This window comes from Leptinotarsa decemlineata, unplaced genomic scaffold, assembly GCF_025532065.1.
Source record: "Leptinotarsa decemlineata unplaced genomic scaffold, Ldec_3_MD MMD2_P_RNA_scaffold_2, whole genome shotgun sequence".
Taxonomy (NCBI): Eukaryota; Metazoa; Arthropoda; class Insecta; order Coleoptera; family Chrysomelidae; genus Leptinotarsa; species Leptinotarsa decemlineata.
The window spans coordinates 11,421,190-11,439,395 of NW_027412529.1; the positions used below are offsets into that span (position 1 = coordinate 11,421,190).

At 33.2% G+C, this 18,206-nt stretch overlaps 2 protein-coding genes across 2 annotated transcripts in view; one reads left to right on the forward strand and one right to left on the reverse strand.

The window, feature by feature from the left end:
* Positions 1 to 18,206, forward strand: part of rdgBbeta (cytoplasmic phosphatidylinositol transfer protein 1) — a 512,064-nt gene that overhangs the window by 297,430 nt on the left and 196,428 nt on the right. The gene's annotated exons all lie outside the window — the stretch shown is intronic.
* Positions 1 to 18,206, reverse strand: part of LOC141485845 (uncharacterized) — a 152,272-nt gene that overhangs the window by 107,126 nt on the left and 26,940 nt on the right. Inside the window, exon 2 of the mRNA XM_074183395.1 lies at positions 11,061 to 11,369. Coding sequence (XP_074039496.1) covers positions 11,061 to 11,292 — 232 coding nt within the window. The 5' untranslated portion in view covers positions 11,293 to 11,369. The remainder of the gene's footprint in view (positions 1 to 11,060; positions 11,370 to 18,206) is intronic.

The window sequence follows — 18,206 nt, forward strand, 5'->3', positions numbered from 1 at the left end:
AACCTTTTTCTTTGAAAAATTATTTGAATACTTAAAAAAAAGAGGAATGAAATAATGCATTCAACATTTAAAGGGATTCGTTTCTATTTCATCATTTGGCAACATTGGTTATAGCTAATAAAGGACAATGAATCTGATACCTGTATGAGACAAACAAAGATGACATATTTCAAGGCGTGCTGTTCTGTTTACTTATGTTCAGAGTTACGAGACATTCTGTGACATATTACATATTGTGCACCTAACCTATCTTCCTCTATATAAATAAATAACAAAACAACTGTTGTTTGTGTAGCTTGTGGAGGTGGTATTGAATTATAATTTATATTTCGCCTTAATTGTTGATTTATAAAGATAATTTTCCTTTTTTAAAGAGAACATTCCCCATTATCGTATGGTCCGAATGTTTAAATGATCCTCAATTTTCTTCAAATCTACCACATTTATCGTAAACTGTCAGTTCTCCCAATCTGCCTCCTTTGAGGCAGGGCTAAAAAGCCCTATCTCGAAGGCCTTTTTAGGGCTCTTCAGTACCAATTTGGATAACATTTTAAGAAAAAACACATAATTCATTCATAAACTACGATTTCATGTCACGGAATGAATTTGATTAAATCCCAGCCAAAGGAATCTTGTTTGAATTGAAAGGGTTATATTTGTAGGAGTGATTCATTTTTGAGAATGAAACTTTTTGGCTTTCTACTATTCCATCTTGATACAAAAAAATGTGGAAAACTTACAAAGAAAGGAAGGAGGTAATTAGTTTTTAAAGAAGTAACATAGATGTGTAGATCATGAAAATAAGTAACTTTCAGACACAAACTGACAGAAAAATGTCTTCCTGAAAAAGCTACTTTTATATAAACATTGAATCACACGAAACTTTCTTTCCCAAAAATGAATCACTACTAAAAATTTAACCCTTTTGATCCAAAGATTTCTTTGGCTGGGATAAGCGAATGAATGTCATTACGATATCATCGATCAAAATTCATTCCATAACATGAAGTCGTAATTTATGAATGAGTTGTGTGTTTTTTTATAATATTATTCAGGTTGGTACTGAAGTGCCCTAAGACAAGTATCGTACAGCGAAACATCGATGTCTACCAATGATGATGATAGTGTTCCATGTAAGTGAAATTTTTTACCTTTCATTCAGTATTTTGTGCAGGAATCCTGTAAATAAAATCTGATTCAACTCCATAATGAATGTTACATGAATGAATACAAACTGAGTATACAAAAGTGATTTTTGTATAATTTAGTGTTTATATAGAAGTATTTGTTTTGAAAGATTTTTCTTTCGTGTAATTTAATGTTATAAAGTAACTGTTTCAACAGGGCGTTTTCTTCTAGTTTGTGTCTGAAAGTTGCTTCCCTCATTTCGTTGGAAGATTCCCACAATTTTTTAAGATGGAGTAGTGGAAAGTCAAAAACTTTCTTTCCCAAAAATATGCTTTATATTTATTATATATGTTCATGATTGTATATTTAGTCATGATCCCAGGGACGATTTGACTTACCAAATGTACACGTTGTACCAAAATTATGGAACGCCGTTTTACTTTTTATAAATTCAACAAACGTTTCAATTCCGCATATAATTTTGACCTTTGAATAAAATGTTAGTTATGTATATGACTGTTGAATTATAATGAAACTTTAAATTCATTTTCTAAAAGTAAGTTTGGGAATAAAATTTCAATGAATATATTTTATGGAATGCCGTTTTACTTTTTATTGTCACAAATATTCGTTTCTCAATTCATTTAACTAACAATTTATTTGTTTGAATTTAATTGATTCATGCATTTGTTGGACACATTAAAAACGATTGTTCGCAAAATTTGTTCTATTTTAAATGACACTTGATTTAAAATATCACATGAATAAAATTGTTATTTCAATAAAAGAGACTAATGAAATAATTTGAAGCTTTTATTGATTCCGAAGAAAAATATTGTTTCAGAGTATTGGAAAATGGAACGCCAGTTTACTATATATTGTGCTGAAAAATAATCTATATACATATAGTTCAACTCAGCAATGAACAATCATTTTCATTCAACAGTCAATGGAATGTATTATTCGAGTAAATTCAACAAACGTTTCAATTCCGCATATAATTTTGACCTTTGAATAAAATGTTAGTTATTTATATGACTGTTGAATTATAATGAAACTTTAAATTCACTTTCTGAAAGTAAGTTTGGGAATAAAATTTCAATGAATATATTCGAATGACTGTCAAAGTTTTCCCATGAAACATTGTTGGTAAGAAAAATAGACTTTTGTTTGTCTGAAAATATAGCAAATTAACTTCCCATACTAAATATTTTTCTATATAATGAAGATTGTTATATTTCAATTTTATTGAAACATTCACTTCAATGCTTTCAATTTAAAATTTGGTTACAACTTTTGTGCAAAACATTCTCAAGCAAGTATCATTTTATTTCATCAATTTTTTCAATAAACTAATTTCTGACAAAGAATTAAATTTTTTGATGATTTGAAAAATTTGTTGTATTTGAAAGATACATTTAAAACGATTGTTGATAATTTTAATCCGGCGCTGGTATCGAGCGGATTTATCAAGAACTTCAAGTGTTACATATGGCAACATGCTAGTTCGTTTATAGTACGACAAAACGCCGTTCAACCGTGGCGCCGAATAAAAATTATCAACAATCAATTTAATTCATGTATCACTGAAATTCAACAAACAAAATAATTCAGCTCATTTCAAAGGAATATTAATAATTGGTATTTTGTAAAAATGAATTGTTTTGACTGTTGCATTTAGGTGATACATGAATTAAATTGATTGTTGATAATTTTTATTCGTCGCTGCGGTCCAACGAATTATTACCGTAGTAGGACCAACACCATACATATATGCAGTTGAGTAGTTCTACAAAAATACGCTTGACGTCAGTGCCGAATAAAAATTATCAACAATCAATTTAATTCATGTATCACTGAAATTCAACAAACAAAATAATCCAGCTAATTTCAAAGGAATATTAATAAAAAGTAAAACGACATGCCACGCCGTTTTACTTTCTATTGGTATTTTGTAAAAATGAATTGTTTTGATTGTTGCTTTTAGGTGATACATGAATTGAATTGATTGTTGATAATTTTTATTCGGCGCTGCGGTCGGACGGAATATTGTGTTACTATCACTAGACTATCATGTTGCCAGATTTAAAAATTCAGCTTCTGCAAAAATCCGCTCGACGCTAGCGCCGAATTGAAATTATCAACAATCGTTGTAATTCATGTAACTATAATTATCAACAAACAATTTTTTTCATGTTTCACAGAAATTGTAGTAAATTATTCGATAGTTACAAAAAAGTATGTATGACAAACATTTACTTCCAAAAATTTCAAACAATGAATCTATATTATAACTGTTCGCAACTTTTCATCAAACAAATCAATTCATGTAACATTTTAAATCAAGTGTCATTCAAAATAGAACAAATTTTGCGAACAATCGTTTTTAATGTGTCGAACAAATGCATGAATCAATTAAATTCAAACAAATAAATTATTAGTTGAATAAATTGAGGAATGAATATTTGTGACAATAAAGAGTAAAACGGCGTTCCATACAAAATGGTTAATAAAAATTATTGTTATCATTACTTTCCATTATAAATACAAGAAAAAATAACTACCTATAAAAATTTATGACATGGCTTTTCAGGATATATCCTCATGCCAATTTGCTCTATTTCTCATAGAAGTTGAATAATGATGATTTATTTCATTTGTACCTAAATTCATGGGGAGTTTACGTGATGTTGATTCAGGAAAAGTTTATTGCCTCCTATTCAAGGACTGTCGGACACAATTCACTCCCTTACAAATTATTGCCTGACGTAGCCCACAAAAAACATCCAGTGCAGAAGTGTGTTGAATGAGTTTTCATTAAGGTTAAACGAGGAAGTGTTTGAGTTGGTTAGACCCTGAAAGCTGTATTTCATTCAAGTTGCAACACCTTGCTAATTAGATCGCCTTCCAAGACATTTTCTTTGTATCTTGGTAGAATCAGGGTAATTGAATTCGGTGCTTTACCATAAAGAGAGTTTTTCCCGGAACAGGTTTTTATTTCGGGAAATAACTTGGGAGATTGTTGTGCTGAATGGAGTTGAAAAATAGAACGAATTACCTTTGCTTCCTGCAACCACGCAAAAGAATTTCGTTTAATCGCTCCAATTACATTCAATGGCTTTTTTATAATTATTTTCCCAATTGGCAGATTATAAAAATGGCATATTGTCTGATTTGTTTTTCAAAATGGAAGACTTTATCTTTTGAATTGCCTGAAATATTAATTTCTACCATGTTTGTTTAATGATTTACTTTCACTATATGCGAAAAACCTTACAGAAATATGTTTAATAGTCTAATGAAAAAGACTGGACCTAAATCCCGTAATAGAAAAATGGATAAAAATATATATTCGAGAAATGGAATATGGCATGTAAATGAAATAACTGGAAATGAAAAACAAAAATATAGTTTACCGAAATTCCGAGTATGTGACGGCTCCATGACCAAGAGTTATATTAGACTAGTTGTTGCCCGCGGCTTTGTAACAGACCATTTCATACAAATAGCTAAAATATTATTTTATCAACCCAAAACTTCAGGTTTCCAACTTCAAAACTGACTAAATTCACTGCAATCTTCAAAACCCTATTTAACCCCCTTGGGGATCACTACCCACACAGCACCAGATATTCATGGAATATTCCCTCTGTCATAAAACGAATGTATATATTCCAAATATTCATAGAATATTCTTGGAATATATACATGCCTTTAGAATATTCATAGAATATGCTTGAATGAATATGTCAGGATTGTTCCCGAAAGAATGTGCATAGAATGTCTATAAATGGATTATTCTCCCGTGAATATTCTAAGAATATTGTCGAATGGTATATTCTTAGAATATATCCCCGCGGTATATTTTGGAATATTGTATTATATGTACCTATTACTGGAATTTTTAATTATCTTATGATAACGTGTTCAAATAATTCAATATTATTAAAAACAAAAATATTTGAAGATTTGAATCGAATGCATAACCTAACTTTTTGAACTTAACGCGAAGATTCTGACTGTTGGAAACGACAAAAAAATTCGAATGGGCCAATAAATGAACCAATGTATCCTATTTTTCTTTTTGTAATTGAAATTATTCAATTACAAAGCGACAAATCCTGACAACAGAGAAATTGGTAAGTGAACTATTGGACGTTCCTTATTGGTCAATTGAAGTGTAGCGCGCGACAGACATCGCTTGGCAGCTTTGCGTTGAAATCGACATTTGATTTAACATGGCGGTTGACATGCCAGGTTTGCATGTGTAATGTATGGTGTATTGGTGTCATTATCAAAGTATAATTCTCTCATGTTCAGTGTACCATTTATAGTTTGAGGCTGTCCAATTTGCACCACAGTGAATAGTTTGCTTTTGCATCTTCAAACAGTAGAGTTACATATTCAGTCTTTAAGAAAATTAAGTAAATGACATAATGAAGCCACGATGCTTAACCTACAATACCTCATTTCAGGCCCGAGGAGAGTTCGTGTGTGGAATTTGTTGGTTTGACATGTTTAAACTAGAGTGATTTTAGTTGTGTATCTTCAGTAGGGAAAAGTAAGTGAATGACAGATTCTTTTGTATCATTTGTTTTCATAATTTTTATCACTCTTTTTCAAAATAGTATCAATATGCCCAAAAGGAAACGGAGGGTTACCTGGTACAAGACGGTGCGCCAAGAAACTGAAAACGTAATGGGTACTTTTCAACTAGGGAATGCAAGTTGCTCTCCAAGTCATAAAAAGTTGTAAATGTTCATGAGGAACTTATGAGAAAAACATCTATTTGATTTTTATTCCAATTTTATTGTGCCACTTTTAGATAGTGATAATGAACGTTAATGTTGAACAAATAGCAGGAAAACTCTTCTGGTGAGCAAAGTTTGGATAACTTTGAGTAAGTGAAATTCATTGAAGAACCCATCATACCACTCATTTAAAATACTTCATTTGTGGGTTTATTTTTTGAAGTGAGAAACCTATATCTCGTTCATTTCTTGATGTTATACATTTTTTCTTCTTGAATGAAATGATATATTTATTATTTTTCAATTAGCGCTGATGAATTCAGAGAGTTGTTATTTTAGTATATTTTTCAGTGTACATTTTTTTGAGAGTAGGAACATCTAATTTGAATATATTTCTAATATTTGTAACAATACAATATTCAAGAATATTTTATTCAGGGAATAAATATATATATATATATATATATATATATATATCCTCGGATTCTACTCCCGGAATATTCTTAATAGAATATACCTTACATATTTTAAGAATAGTTCAAGATATTTCAAGAATATCCCCAAAGAATATTTTTAGAATGTATCAAAGGTTCGCCAGGAGCACTTCCAGGGAATACTCTCCAGAAGATATCTATATCCATGGCATATTTATAGCATAATACAATATCCTTGAATGTATATTCATGAAATATTCCTGGAATATCTATTGCTATGTGGGTAGCTTCGGCTGTACGTTAATATAAGAGTGTAAGTCGATCAATAGGTACCTACTCATACAATATTGAATAGTATCAGCAAAAAAAGGATTAGAATGAAATACATTGGTAATTCGACTAATCCTTCTCCTACTAATATTATAAATGCGTAAAGTTTGTGAGGATAGCTCTTCATTTCCTTTTTCATGCCTCAAAGGATTCAAAAATAATTTGGTATATAGATAGATCATGACCTGGAATAACACATAGGGTAGGTTTCCACGCTAACGCAGGTAAAACAGCCGGGAACTGCTAGCAGTGTGCCAAACCAATTTCTACGAGAGCGAAGCAGCATGCAGCAGCTATTACATAATTTATATTTTTACATCGAAAATACAGTGAATAAAAAAAAATTGCCAACCGCACTAAGTAATGAATAGCTTCGATAATCGAATTATGTTACTTATAAAGAAATTCTCAAAACTAACACAACCGTCAACGACGTCTGCCCTCACACATCTCTCTGCATTCGGGTCGCATTCTTGGCGATGACGCTTCATTTCTTAGACCGCTCCTCTACCCCTGCGCATCGTCCCCCGTCGTCTTACAGTAGACGCGACGCGTAATGACTTACTGCGTTGTGTCAAGTTGATCTCATCGTGATAAATTTTGAACAATTCGTCCAAATTACTGAGTGTAAAAGAAAAAGTTTATCTATATGTAATAAATAGATCCTAAAACGAATTTGTGAACATTTTTATACGAATTCAACAGATATTCTAAAATGAGCATTGTTGAAAAAGTATCCAATTTAATTGTATTATGACTTAGTATTTTACATATAGTGGCTACCACATAAGAGGTAGATATATGCTATCGCGGACTTCTGTTTGTAACTATTCGAAATAAACAATCTTACGGTACATTATCTGCATGTTACTCAGACGGTATAGGCAGTGCACGCCAAGATAGCTCTCAAGGAGCAATACTTATCGTTATATAATGACCAAAATTATTTAAACTCTTTGTAAATTGTTACCTATATGTTACTCTGATGTATAAGCTTTATTTATGTAAAGTCATAAATCCGTTCAGTCGTTTAGGCGTGAAAGAGTCACATACATACATACATTTATCCATTCTCACAAACTTTCACATTTACAATATTAGTATAGATATAGATTTTTCAGAAGTTTTGTCCGTTTTATGAGTCTACTTCAAACTGTAATATTTCAGTGAATACTGATTTATTCGAAAAAATCACACTTTTGCCAACATAATCCAATTCCATCAATTCTACCAACAAAGAAATGTATAGGCGGTATTCGATGGAGTCGACGAAAGCCGTTTCTGCTTGGTCCTGATTGGCGAAGATTCTACTGGTGAGAAAGTTATCGAAGTGCTTGAAAATATAGTAGTCGGTTGGCGAGAGGTCTGGGAAGTATGATGGGTGAGGCAAAACTTCGACGCTTAGGCCGTTTGATTTTGGGACGGTGATATGTGATGAAACGTTGTTGTGGAGCAAGATCGGACCTCTTCTGTTAACAAGTGCGGACTGCTCACGATAAGACTCCCCTGTGATGGTTTGTCACGGTTGCAGAAAGTAATAGTAAATCACACCACCCGCTGACCACCATACAGTAACCATGGTCTTTTTGGTAGGTTTTCGATTTTGTTAATAGTAAGTGCCTTGGTGGCTCATCGGTGTCCAACCACAGTCCTGAACCGTCTCTTATTGTCGCAGAGGATGTACTTTTGCCCAAAAGCAAAGAAGAACAGAGACCACGAAACGTGACAATTTCTGTCGATGGAGCTTTTTGACCTTTCCAATTTGTTTTGAACCATCAAAAACCACATGGGAGGTGACGCACAGTTTTTGCGTCATCCCATGAACTATTTGTGATGGATCAGTCTCCACCAGAGTCCTGGATTACTGTAGGTCGACCACTTCGGAGCTAATCTTCGCGGCTAAATTCTCGGGAAAAAAATTTCTCAAACCATAACATAATCAGTGCCAAATGTCTGGTTAATTTATTGGATAACTTTCCTTATTAGTCAGTGAGATATGCTTGAAGACTGGCAGTAAACAAATCGAAAGAAATGAACTTTAAACATTCATGACAGACTCGGATATACCTACACAGTAGGTTGAATGGACTGACGTATATCAGAAAACAACTGCTCCCCTGGCTAATAGCACGACCTAAAGTCAATGATATTCCATAATTGAAAATCGGAATTCTTTCAGAGTATTTCATTCCTCTTCCTAAGTTGGAGAGAACAACAAAACGACAACAACGAATCCACAATCGAAGACCGCCTGCCAGATACTGACGATGCCCAGTAGGCTGAAACAGCTGTCTACCGGTGGCTCTTAATTGAAATCAATATGGGAATTATCAAAATAGTACTTATCCATTTATATTTTGATTTTCATGGAATTATTTTCCAGCAGCTTGACTGCATTAACCTTCCATATAATTCCTAGAAACATGTGTATTCGTTTTCCGATGACATTTCAGGTAAGCTTCCTAAATTTCTGCTACCGCAGTTGTCGGTTGATTGGTCAAACCACCAACGCTGACATAAAAACTTGGCAAGTTGACTTGGGTGTCACACCAATAGCAGGTGGTTTCACTTATGTCTCGCTTGCGTTTACATAGTTATTTTTATCAAGTACTTTTCTTGGTTATTCAAATGTTGTCTTCAATCGAGGACCGCCTGTCCGGTACTGATAATGCCCAATAGGCTGAAACAGATGTCTACAAGAGAGAGAGAATAGGGTAGATAATATAAAAATTGCTAATAGAACTATTCTGACAATTACCTCTTTCTTTGTCAAACGTCAAAGACAAGATTCCAAAAAAATTTCAATCAAAATTAATTTACAGTACTCCATGGTCAGATTGCGGTGCTGAATACTTAGTTCAAACAGAAATGAGAATTTCTATATTTTTTACCACTTTTACCATCAAATTGACTTTGATTCAGTCAAAATTTTTGCTGAAGAAAAGAATGTTTCGAAGAGGCTATTCTTGGAAATGGCATTCATTTCACAGTCACAAATTTGTTCAAATCAATAACAGACGTTAATCATTTAAGTGAAATTTGATGTTACTCAATCAATACAATTCTACCTTTTGCATTGAAATTCCATAAAAAATAATACTTAGACATCTACAACTGTGGTTTGATTAAATTTGCCCCAGCAGCTTATGCCAAGTGATCTCCTCTATCATGTAATTCAAATGACACTTCCGTTTTGTTTTTAACCTAATCGAGTTTCATACGGTTCATACATGAAATAAATTAAAATATCTTTTCGAACCGTGGATAACTATATATTTCCACCCACCATCATTTCATTTTTATCACTTTTTAATCACAATTTTAATTAATGTATTTTAAACATTTGACAATCAACTATTTTACATTTTATCAACATTTCGCCAAACAACCTCACTTGACATTGTAATTATAACCAATTCAACATATTACCATTTAAAGAATATAATCCTATTCAACATCTTGTAGCTCTCTGATGATGACAATATCCACTGTCGAAATATTGGAAATATAGTATTACAAGAGTACACCTTATATATCTCTGGGGACTTCTCACACAAAACGTTTACAAAAACCGCTCAAGAGATAGAAATGAATTTTGTGAAAGAATTTGACAGGTATGTGCAGATATTAGCACTCAAGAACTAAGGGACGTAATCAAAAACATTCGTAAGCGCTACGATACATGTATCGAAATATGTGGTGGATTAGTAGAGGCTACTAGAATATGAGTTAGAAATAATTGTTGCACTGAATCGAAACATTTCAATAATTAGTTATTAGTTTTGTTTATTAAAATTTTTGCTTCATTTTTAGTTGAATTGTGTGAATTTAATTCCGTTATTTTCATTAAAAATATTTACACTATTTGTTTTTTTTTCATCTGGCGGCACTTTTGTTGAAATCATAAAAAAATGATATATTGTGACTGTTGGCTGTGTGAGTTTTCGAATTTTTGAGTTGTCATAACTTTGTTAATAATGAATATTTTTTCATAAAATTTTGGTCACACCTGTTTAGAGACACTCTGAATCGAGTGGCGTAGTGATTTTTTCAATAAAAAAATTGCTAATAAAAAATCCCGATTTTCGACTAAGAAAAAATATCGTAGTATGCCCTGAAACTTTAATAAACATTTCAAATTTAGTCCCAAGGTAGACCTTTTAGTACTTGACATTTAAAAAAATATTTAAAAATATATATATATATATATATATATATATATATATATATATATATATATATATATATGTATAATATATATATAATATATATATATATATATATATATATATATATATATATATATATATATATATATATATATATATATATATATATATATATATATGTAGGACACGGAATACCTTTGTGTGACCTAATAATCCTGTATACGCCGGCCCTGACGATAATAACTCACCTGTCTCTATCTCATCCTCAATGTAGAACCCCGTTCCATTATACAGCAGTTCACTAATTGACTTCTGGGTTTGGTTGACCTGTAGAGATCGAGGGCTGGACGTCTCCGGCCTCTCGTATGCATTTCCTGCTGCCTCCGCTTCTCCTGCAAATGTTCCTGCTAATTCCGAGGCTCCGTTCGAGGGACTTGTTACGTTATAGCTCTCAATCAAAGTCGGTTGCGTGCTAGACATTGCGGGGATGTTATGGATGGAGGTATTTGTTTCTTTTATGTCTCTTCATGAATATTGCTAAAGTAGGATTACGTGGCCTGAAAAAGAATGGGTTGGTTATAGAAGGAATAGAGATATTGTTCGAGTGGTTTGTGTTCCACTGAAATCATGAATTTTATATTTTTTCTATAGGGTATTGTACAATTTAAAAAAAATCAGTGATGGTGTTGTCTTAGTGAAAATCTGTTTCATTCTTTCAAAATTCAATTTTACATTACAAAACGTACTTTCTGATTATTTTTTTTATCAAATGTTCCCTATGAAATAAGCAACTCAAGTTACTTTTCGGATGCAAGATCTTCGCTTTTTGAATGAACGTTTGGCTTCTTGAATATTCTGGGTTAAAAAAAATGTTTTTGTTAATTATTTCCTAATATGTTTCCCATACAGGCTATCGATTTCTTATTTCCAAATCTTACTCATCCAATATAAATATTCGATAGAAACCGAAATATATATACAGCAGAATGGAATAACGGGTTCTCTCAGTCAAAAAATCAAAGCTCTGTTCTACTTTGCCAAGCTTTCGTTTCTAATGGGAAGGTTATTCAGGGCAGTAAAAATGAGTTAATCAATTTATTGTATTCAACTCATTTTTACTGCCCTGAAGAAGCTTTCCATTAGAAGCGAAAGCTTGGCAAAGTAGAACAGGAATGTGATTTTTGATTTTTTGACCGAGAGACCCCGTTAATCCATCCAGTCGCTTAGATTATCCACTTCATATATTTGAAGCTTTATATCTTCTATTAATTATCTGCGAGCGCTTTCGACAGCTGGTCTTACTTGTCATCCTGTCGTCTGCCTCTTTATACAGTCCGAACGTCTCAACTCAGGTATTTCAGGTACTTCAGGTAAATTTGTCTGTATTTGTACTGCATCATTGTGTTAGATCTTTTCTAGGAATGTGTATGGTTTTGTTTAATATATTGAATGTGGGGTCTTGTTGTGTTTTGATTTGTACTTGTTCCTCGATAAGTGATTTATGACTGTCAAATTTATGGATGTTCAAGTTTTCCACTCACCAGAGAACTTATGATGCACTGTTTGGAACCTTTGGTGTAGTAATGAATATTACTGGAGTTTTTTCCCAAATCGTTGTTTTTAACACCTCGACACGTGTTTCGATCACCAAGTGATCATCTTCAAAGAGGAAGATCAATCTTTCGACACGTGTTTCGATCATCTTCAAAGAGGAAGATTAATCTTTCACTTGGGGATCGAAACACGTGTCGAGGTGTTAAAATAACGATTTGGTGTTGGGAAAAAATTCCAGTAATACCCACCAGAGAACATGAAACTCAAAAAACAATTCAACAAGGGAAACCGCATGGACATTTGGGAAAATCTGAACATCCATAAATTTAACAGTCATAAATCACTTATCGAGGAACAAGTACAAATCAAAACACAACAAGACCTCACTTGATGCAGTACCTGATGCAGTACAAATACAGGCAAATTTATCTAAAGTACCTGAAATACCTGAGTTGAGACGTTCTGGCCGTATAAAGAGGAAGACGACAGGATGACAAGTTCAGTTTGAGGAGTGCCTAGAAGATGACAGTACTACCAACTGTCGAAAGCACTCGTAGATAATTAATAGAAGATATAAATCTTCAAATCCTTTTTGTGAAATTTAATATTTGATATATTAAATATATATATATATATATATATATATATATATATATATATATATATATACAAATATGAAAGTTATTGAGTGTCTTGATATAGAAACAGAAGTTAATATCATGAGTGCTATGTCCGATATTAACTTCTGTTTCTATATATATATATATATATATATATATATATATATATATATATATATATATATATATATATATATATATATATATATATATTCACGGGGCCTCTCAGTCAAATGATCTAAACTCAAAACTCTCTACTTTGCCAAGCTTTCCCTTCTAATGTGAAGGGCCTATAATTTATTGAGTTGTGAGTTTTTTTTTCGCCATTGAATAATATCACAAATACTTACAGTAAAAATGAGTCAAAAACAATAAATTGAATATATAAATTGATGAAGAAGTTTAACATGTATAGGATTACTTTGGGTTTGACAAATGTCATACATTCACAGAAATGTCATTTTTCAATGGGTATGATGATTTCATAATCTTTGACTTTAAAGAAAGAGTTATTGATCATTACAATTTTCATTTTTATTATGTTTTTGATGTAGTTCTAGTAAGTTACTATATATATATATATCAATGTCAGTTTTCTCATTCATACAAACAGAAGACTCATTAATTTCAACCATTTCAAGAAAAAGGCGTTTAGAAATATTTTTTCTGTTTGTAAAACTTTGATATCAGAGTAATTTGGTTTATGTTCTGTTTCTATAGAATGTTGTGCTAATGCGCATGATTTTTTATTAAGCTTTATATCACTTTTATGAGAAGTTATTCTATCATTAAGAATTCTAGATGTTGTTCCAACATAATCCAAGTTATAATTGTTACAAGGAATGTTATAAATCACATTTGACTTTTTTGTAGTATCCGTTTAATCTTTCAATTTAGTATTCAAATTCTTTATAGTTTTAATATTTTTTGGCATATTTTGATATTTTGTTAATTATCAAAAAGTTTTATGATAATTGAAGATAAATTTTCAAGGTTAGGTACCTATAGATTTATAAAATAAATTGATAGGTGAACTATCATTACATACATTTCTGTTGATTACATCGGAATTTGTATTACTGCTTGTATTGAAAATTATTGTATTGAGAAGTTTTCTTATATTTCTGATCAATATGTCTCTGGGAAGTCTGAGATTTTTTTGCTTGAGGGAAGGATATACTAATTTTTCTATTTGACATTTGTCAAACCCTATACATGTTTAACTTTCTTCTACCACTTTCAGGGTACGTTAGGTACGTGTGGCAGATACTCGAGGGAAAAACAACAACTTACCAAGCTAATGCCGCGCAGAAAGCTGAAGTAAAACCATCAGGCACCTGTGTAACGATTTGAAAGATTCGTCGCAAGTTATTGCTCACTATGAAAAGCAGAAATTAATTTCATGTGGTCGATACGACCAACCGATAGACCGGTTTCGGGGTACTTGCCCCATCATCGGTACTACTTTCAGGCACAGTTTAATTCCTACCAAAATCACCTTTCAATTTCAATATGTTTATCCGTATTTATTTGATAGCTTATTGTTAGTTTTTCGAAACATAATCTTCTATTAATTTACTTCTCATTGCTCAGTCATAAATTGCAATTTATATTCTCGTAATCAAACTGAAAGGAATAAAAAATAGCATATCTCTAGTTCCATCATGAATAATGCCAAAGAAGGATTACGTGTTCCGAAAGAAAATGAGTTTTCCATTTAGGAAGAGTTTACGAGGAGTTGTGAAGATAGATTTGGGGAAAATTATCTGCGATACATTTCTACATGAAATAAATCCGAGACATGATATATCGCTTCCATGTCCCGAACATTCGTGGGAAGTGGGAAGTAGAAAACAACGTGATAAACAAAGATTCATTCTCGAAACGTTCACAACGTTCATATTTTTACTTTTGAATGACGACTGAATAGGGAAAACTTTTTTGCTTCTTCGACAAAAATTGTTGTTATGAATAATCGGAAAGACCGTCAATTTTATTTTCTAGGTTAATATCAAGGAAAAGTTTCAGCTTTCGTCTGTCAACCCCCTATTTATCGTAGAGAGTTAATTGTAATCGTGAATGAACGATGGCCATATGGCTTTAATTTCAAAGGGTGGTTATTTTCTAAAAACGCGATAAAAAATTGAAGACGTTATCAAAACTTGCCTGCACTAGGCGATAGTTTTCAGAATATTGTTTCAATGAAAATTATTGTATTTCATCTTCTTCTAGTTGAAATGATTGTGAAAAAAAAAATATCCAAAAAAAAATGTCTTTCAAAAACTCTATAATGTATTAGTAAAAATGTGTTCTTAGTTTTTTAAATTCGTCAACCCAGTCATCTTTTATGTTTGCTTACTACTTCAAATACTCGGAGTAACGGTTTTTCAAAAATTGAAAAAAATTGTTCACCGAATTCTCAAAACAATAAAATCGGAATCGTGATGCATATCACAAGTAAGGTAAGACGAGGTTAGTGCAAAAATTGGACAAGTGAATTGGTCATAGATTCTGAATTTAAAATAAAAAAAACTGGATGTAATTCAGTGATTAATATGGAACTACAATCCAAAAAGTGGAAAACCATCTAGTAACCCCGTTGGAAGTTTGCAGAGTCACACGATGCCTTATCAGTGAACTTCAAGATTGAAGGACATGAAAGTTGATAAATCGATCAATATTTGTCCGATTTTGACATCTGTATCTCTGTATCTGTAGAGTAGGGAGGGTGAGTGTAAGCCTACGCACTTAGGCCACATGTGACCCATTGTACATCCTCCCGAGGAGTTGTCCTCCTAGGTCGTCGTCCATCCTGTCCTTTCCAGGAAGGTGGACAGGTCGCTGGGAGACATCTCCTTTATATCGGCAGGTGTAGGCCAAGACTCGCCGAACACACACTCTCTTATTGACGATAACTCCGGGCACTCGCACAGGACATGCCTGACAGTCTCGTCTTCCTGTTCACACATCCTGCATAGAGGTGTGTCCACTAGCCCCATATTATGTAGGTGTCTTAGCTGACAGTGGCCAGTCAGAAATCCTACCCGATTTTGACATTTCAAGATGTGAAATGGTTCATCTTGTTATTTATGTTATTTCTACACATGACCCACTGAAAATGAAATGTGACTTTGTGCATTTCGCTGGCCAGCTACTCCGTTTTGATGGGGCAGGCAGTCTTGAGAAACCTTTCTGATTATAATGCTAACAATTCAAAAAATCAAAGAAGAACCAACTGTACCATTGAAAAAAGCAAAAACGCATATATTCACCCATCAGCATCTGATTTTTGAGGTCTTATTGAACTATGAAAACCATACCACGCACTTGCCCTAACTTAGGTTAGGTTAGGTCCAAAGAAAGTGGGTCTATTCGACCCTCCACTGCAACCCGCAAGGGTTTATTGTGGCTCATAACCTATTCACACTCGACCAAAAAATGGTATGGTAAGAGTACGGCTCTGCCGAACTCTAAAAACCTGATTCGCCTGCCCAGCGGGGCAGGTGCAATGTATGTGCTCTGCTGTTTCATTGTTTTCCAAACAAAGGCGACACAAACTGTCCTTCAACAGTCCGAGCCTCTACATATGATAATTCAAATGAAAGTGACATGTAAGAAAGCCTGTTAGACATCGCAGTTCATTCCTACTGTATTTCAACTACTGTTTGGTATCAAGCTTCGAAGGGTGAATGAACGTCTTGGAGTGAGCCAATCCTGGAAGATTCTGCCAGAAGTCCATAATTCTTTTTATCATCCGGGTGTTCAATCTTCGTTTGGCAAAATCTAAAGCGATGCCAATGCATGGCAGGTTCTGGTCCAATGAAGCTGCTTGCAGCACCCTCCAACTTACTTGGTGGCAGAGTTTTCCGAAACTGGTTCGGTGTCGAATAGGAAACAAATAACCCACAGGTATCAAATTAAAAAGCTAAAATCAAGACATTTAGATTATTTGGTAGGTCGGTAGCCGGGCGGTTCGACGTGGTTGCTTTGTTCACACTCTCAATCGACCTTTGTGTGAGTTGATGGCTGGCTGAATGATCGATTTTCACTTTCTATCATCGAACCGCTGTTAGGTTCACACGTTAAAAGGTAAGACCTCGTTTGTTATTAGCTAACATAAGTTTCGACTTCTGAGGGTTGTCGTTCGTAGGGGTGCGACAGCTGGTTAATGAAAAAACATATTTCAACATATTTGTTGCAGATCCTACCAACTTCAAACGATCAGCAGCTGAACCGGAATGTCAAGCGACTCTGTGAAAAAATCACTGGAAATAAGTGAATTTCATCCCTATAGAATCAAAATACTTCGAGAATCGTATGAAAATATTTTGATGAAAGAATGTTATGTCAAAAAACATAGCTAAAACCATCAGTTATCTTTTTCCTAAGAAGATTTCAACTATAGTAAATGAAGATATACTTGGAGACATACTGGCTATAAATCGAATCATATAAAGGAACAATTCATTCCGGCCAATCTTCACTTACCTACACACTGACACCTATCAGAAAACAACTACTTCCCTGGCTAATTCCACCAAGAGCGTTGGATTACATCCGACAGGTGTCAGTGCAGTGAATATACATCTTCCGGAATCAATTTTCAATTATTGGAACTGTCACACTTGTAGACCGGTTTCGTGCTATTCGGCATCTCGTCAGTGCAAGCAGTACAGCAAGCTGTGGACAAACATAAATGAATATGAGGCACATTCAACAAAAGAACTGTTGAAACTAGTACAGAGAATGAGATTTTTGGATTGGGTGCCATGAGAATATGGAAAGAAATACGCAATTCTGTATCTTGCCTTCTGCGTTGGAATGGTAGGAGATCATTCCATATCTTCGTGTGATTCTAGCTCGTAATTTGATAGACAATCAATAAACCTTTCGAATATGTTGACGGAAAAGTCATCTATAAAATTTTCTTGGGAATCATCGAACAGTTCCGCTGAGAACATTGAAAACACGTAAATTTCCCCCATAGTTCGACGCCGATGTTATCAGCCATATAAAGAAATAGGAATAAGCATATAAAAACTATGATAAATATAAAACAGTATTTTATCAAAATCAATTCTCTCATCTGAGAAAAACTGTCGAAACTAAAATAAAAGCAGCATATAGTCAATTTACAAACTTGGCTGAAAATAATATTTTATCTGACAGCTCGACTTTCTGGTCTTTCATACACAGTAAAAAAGGTCATTCGCGTAAACC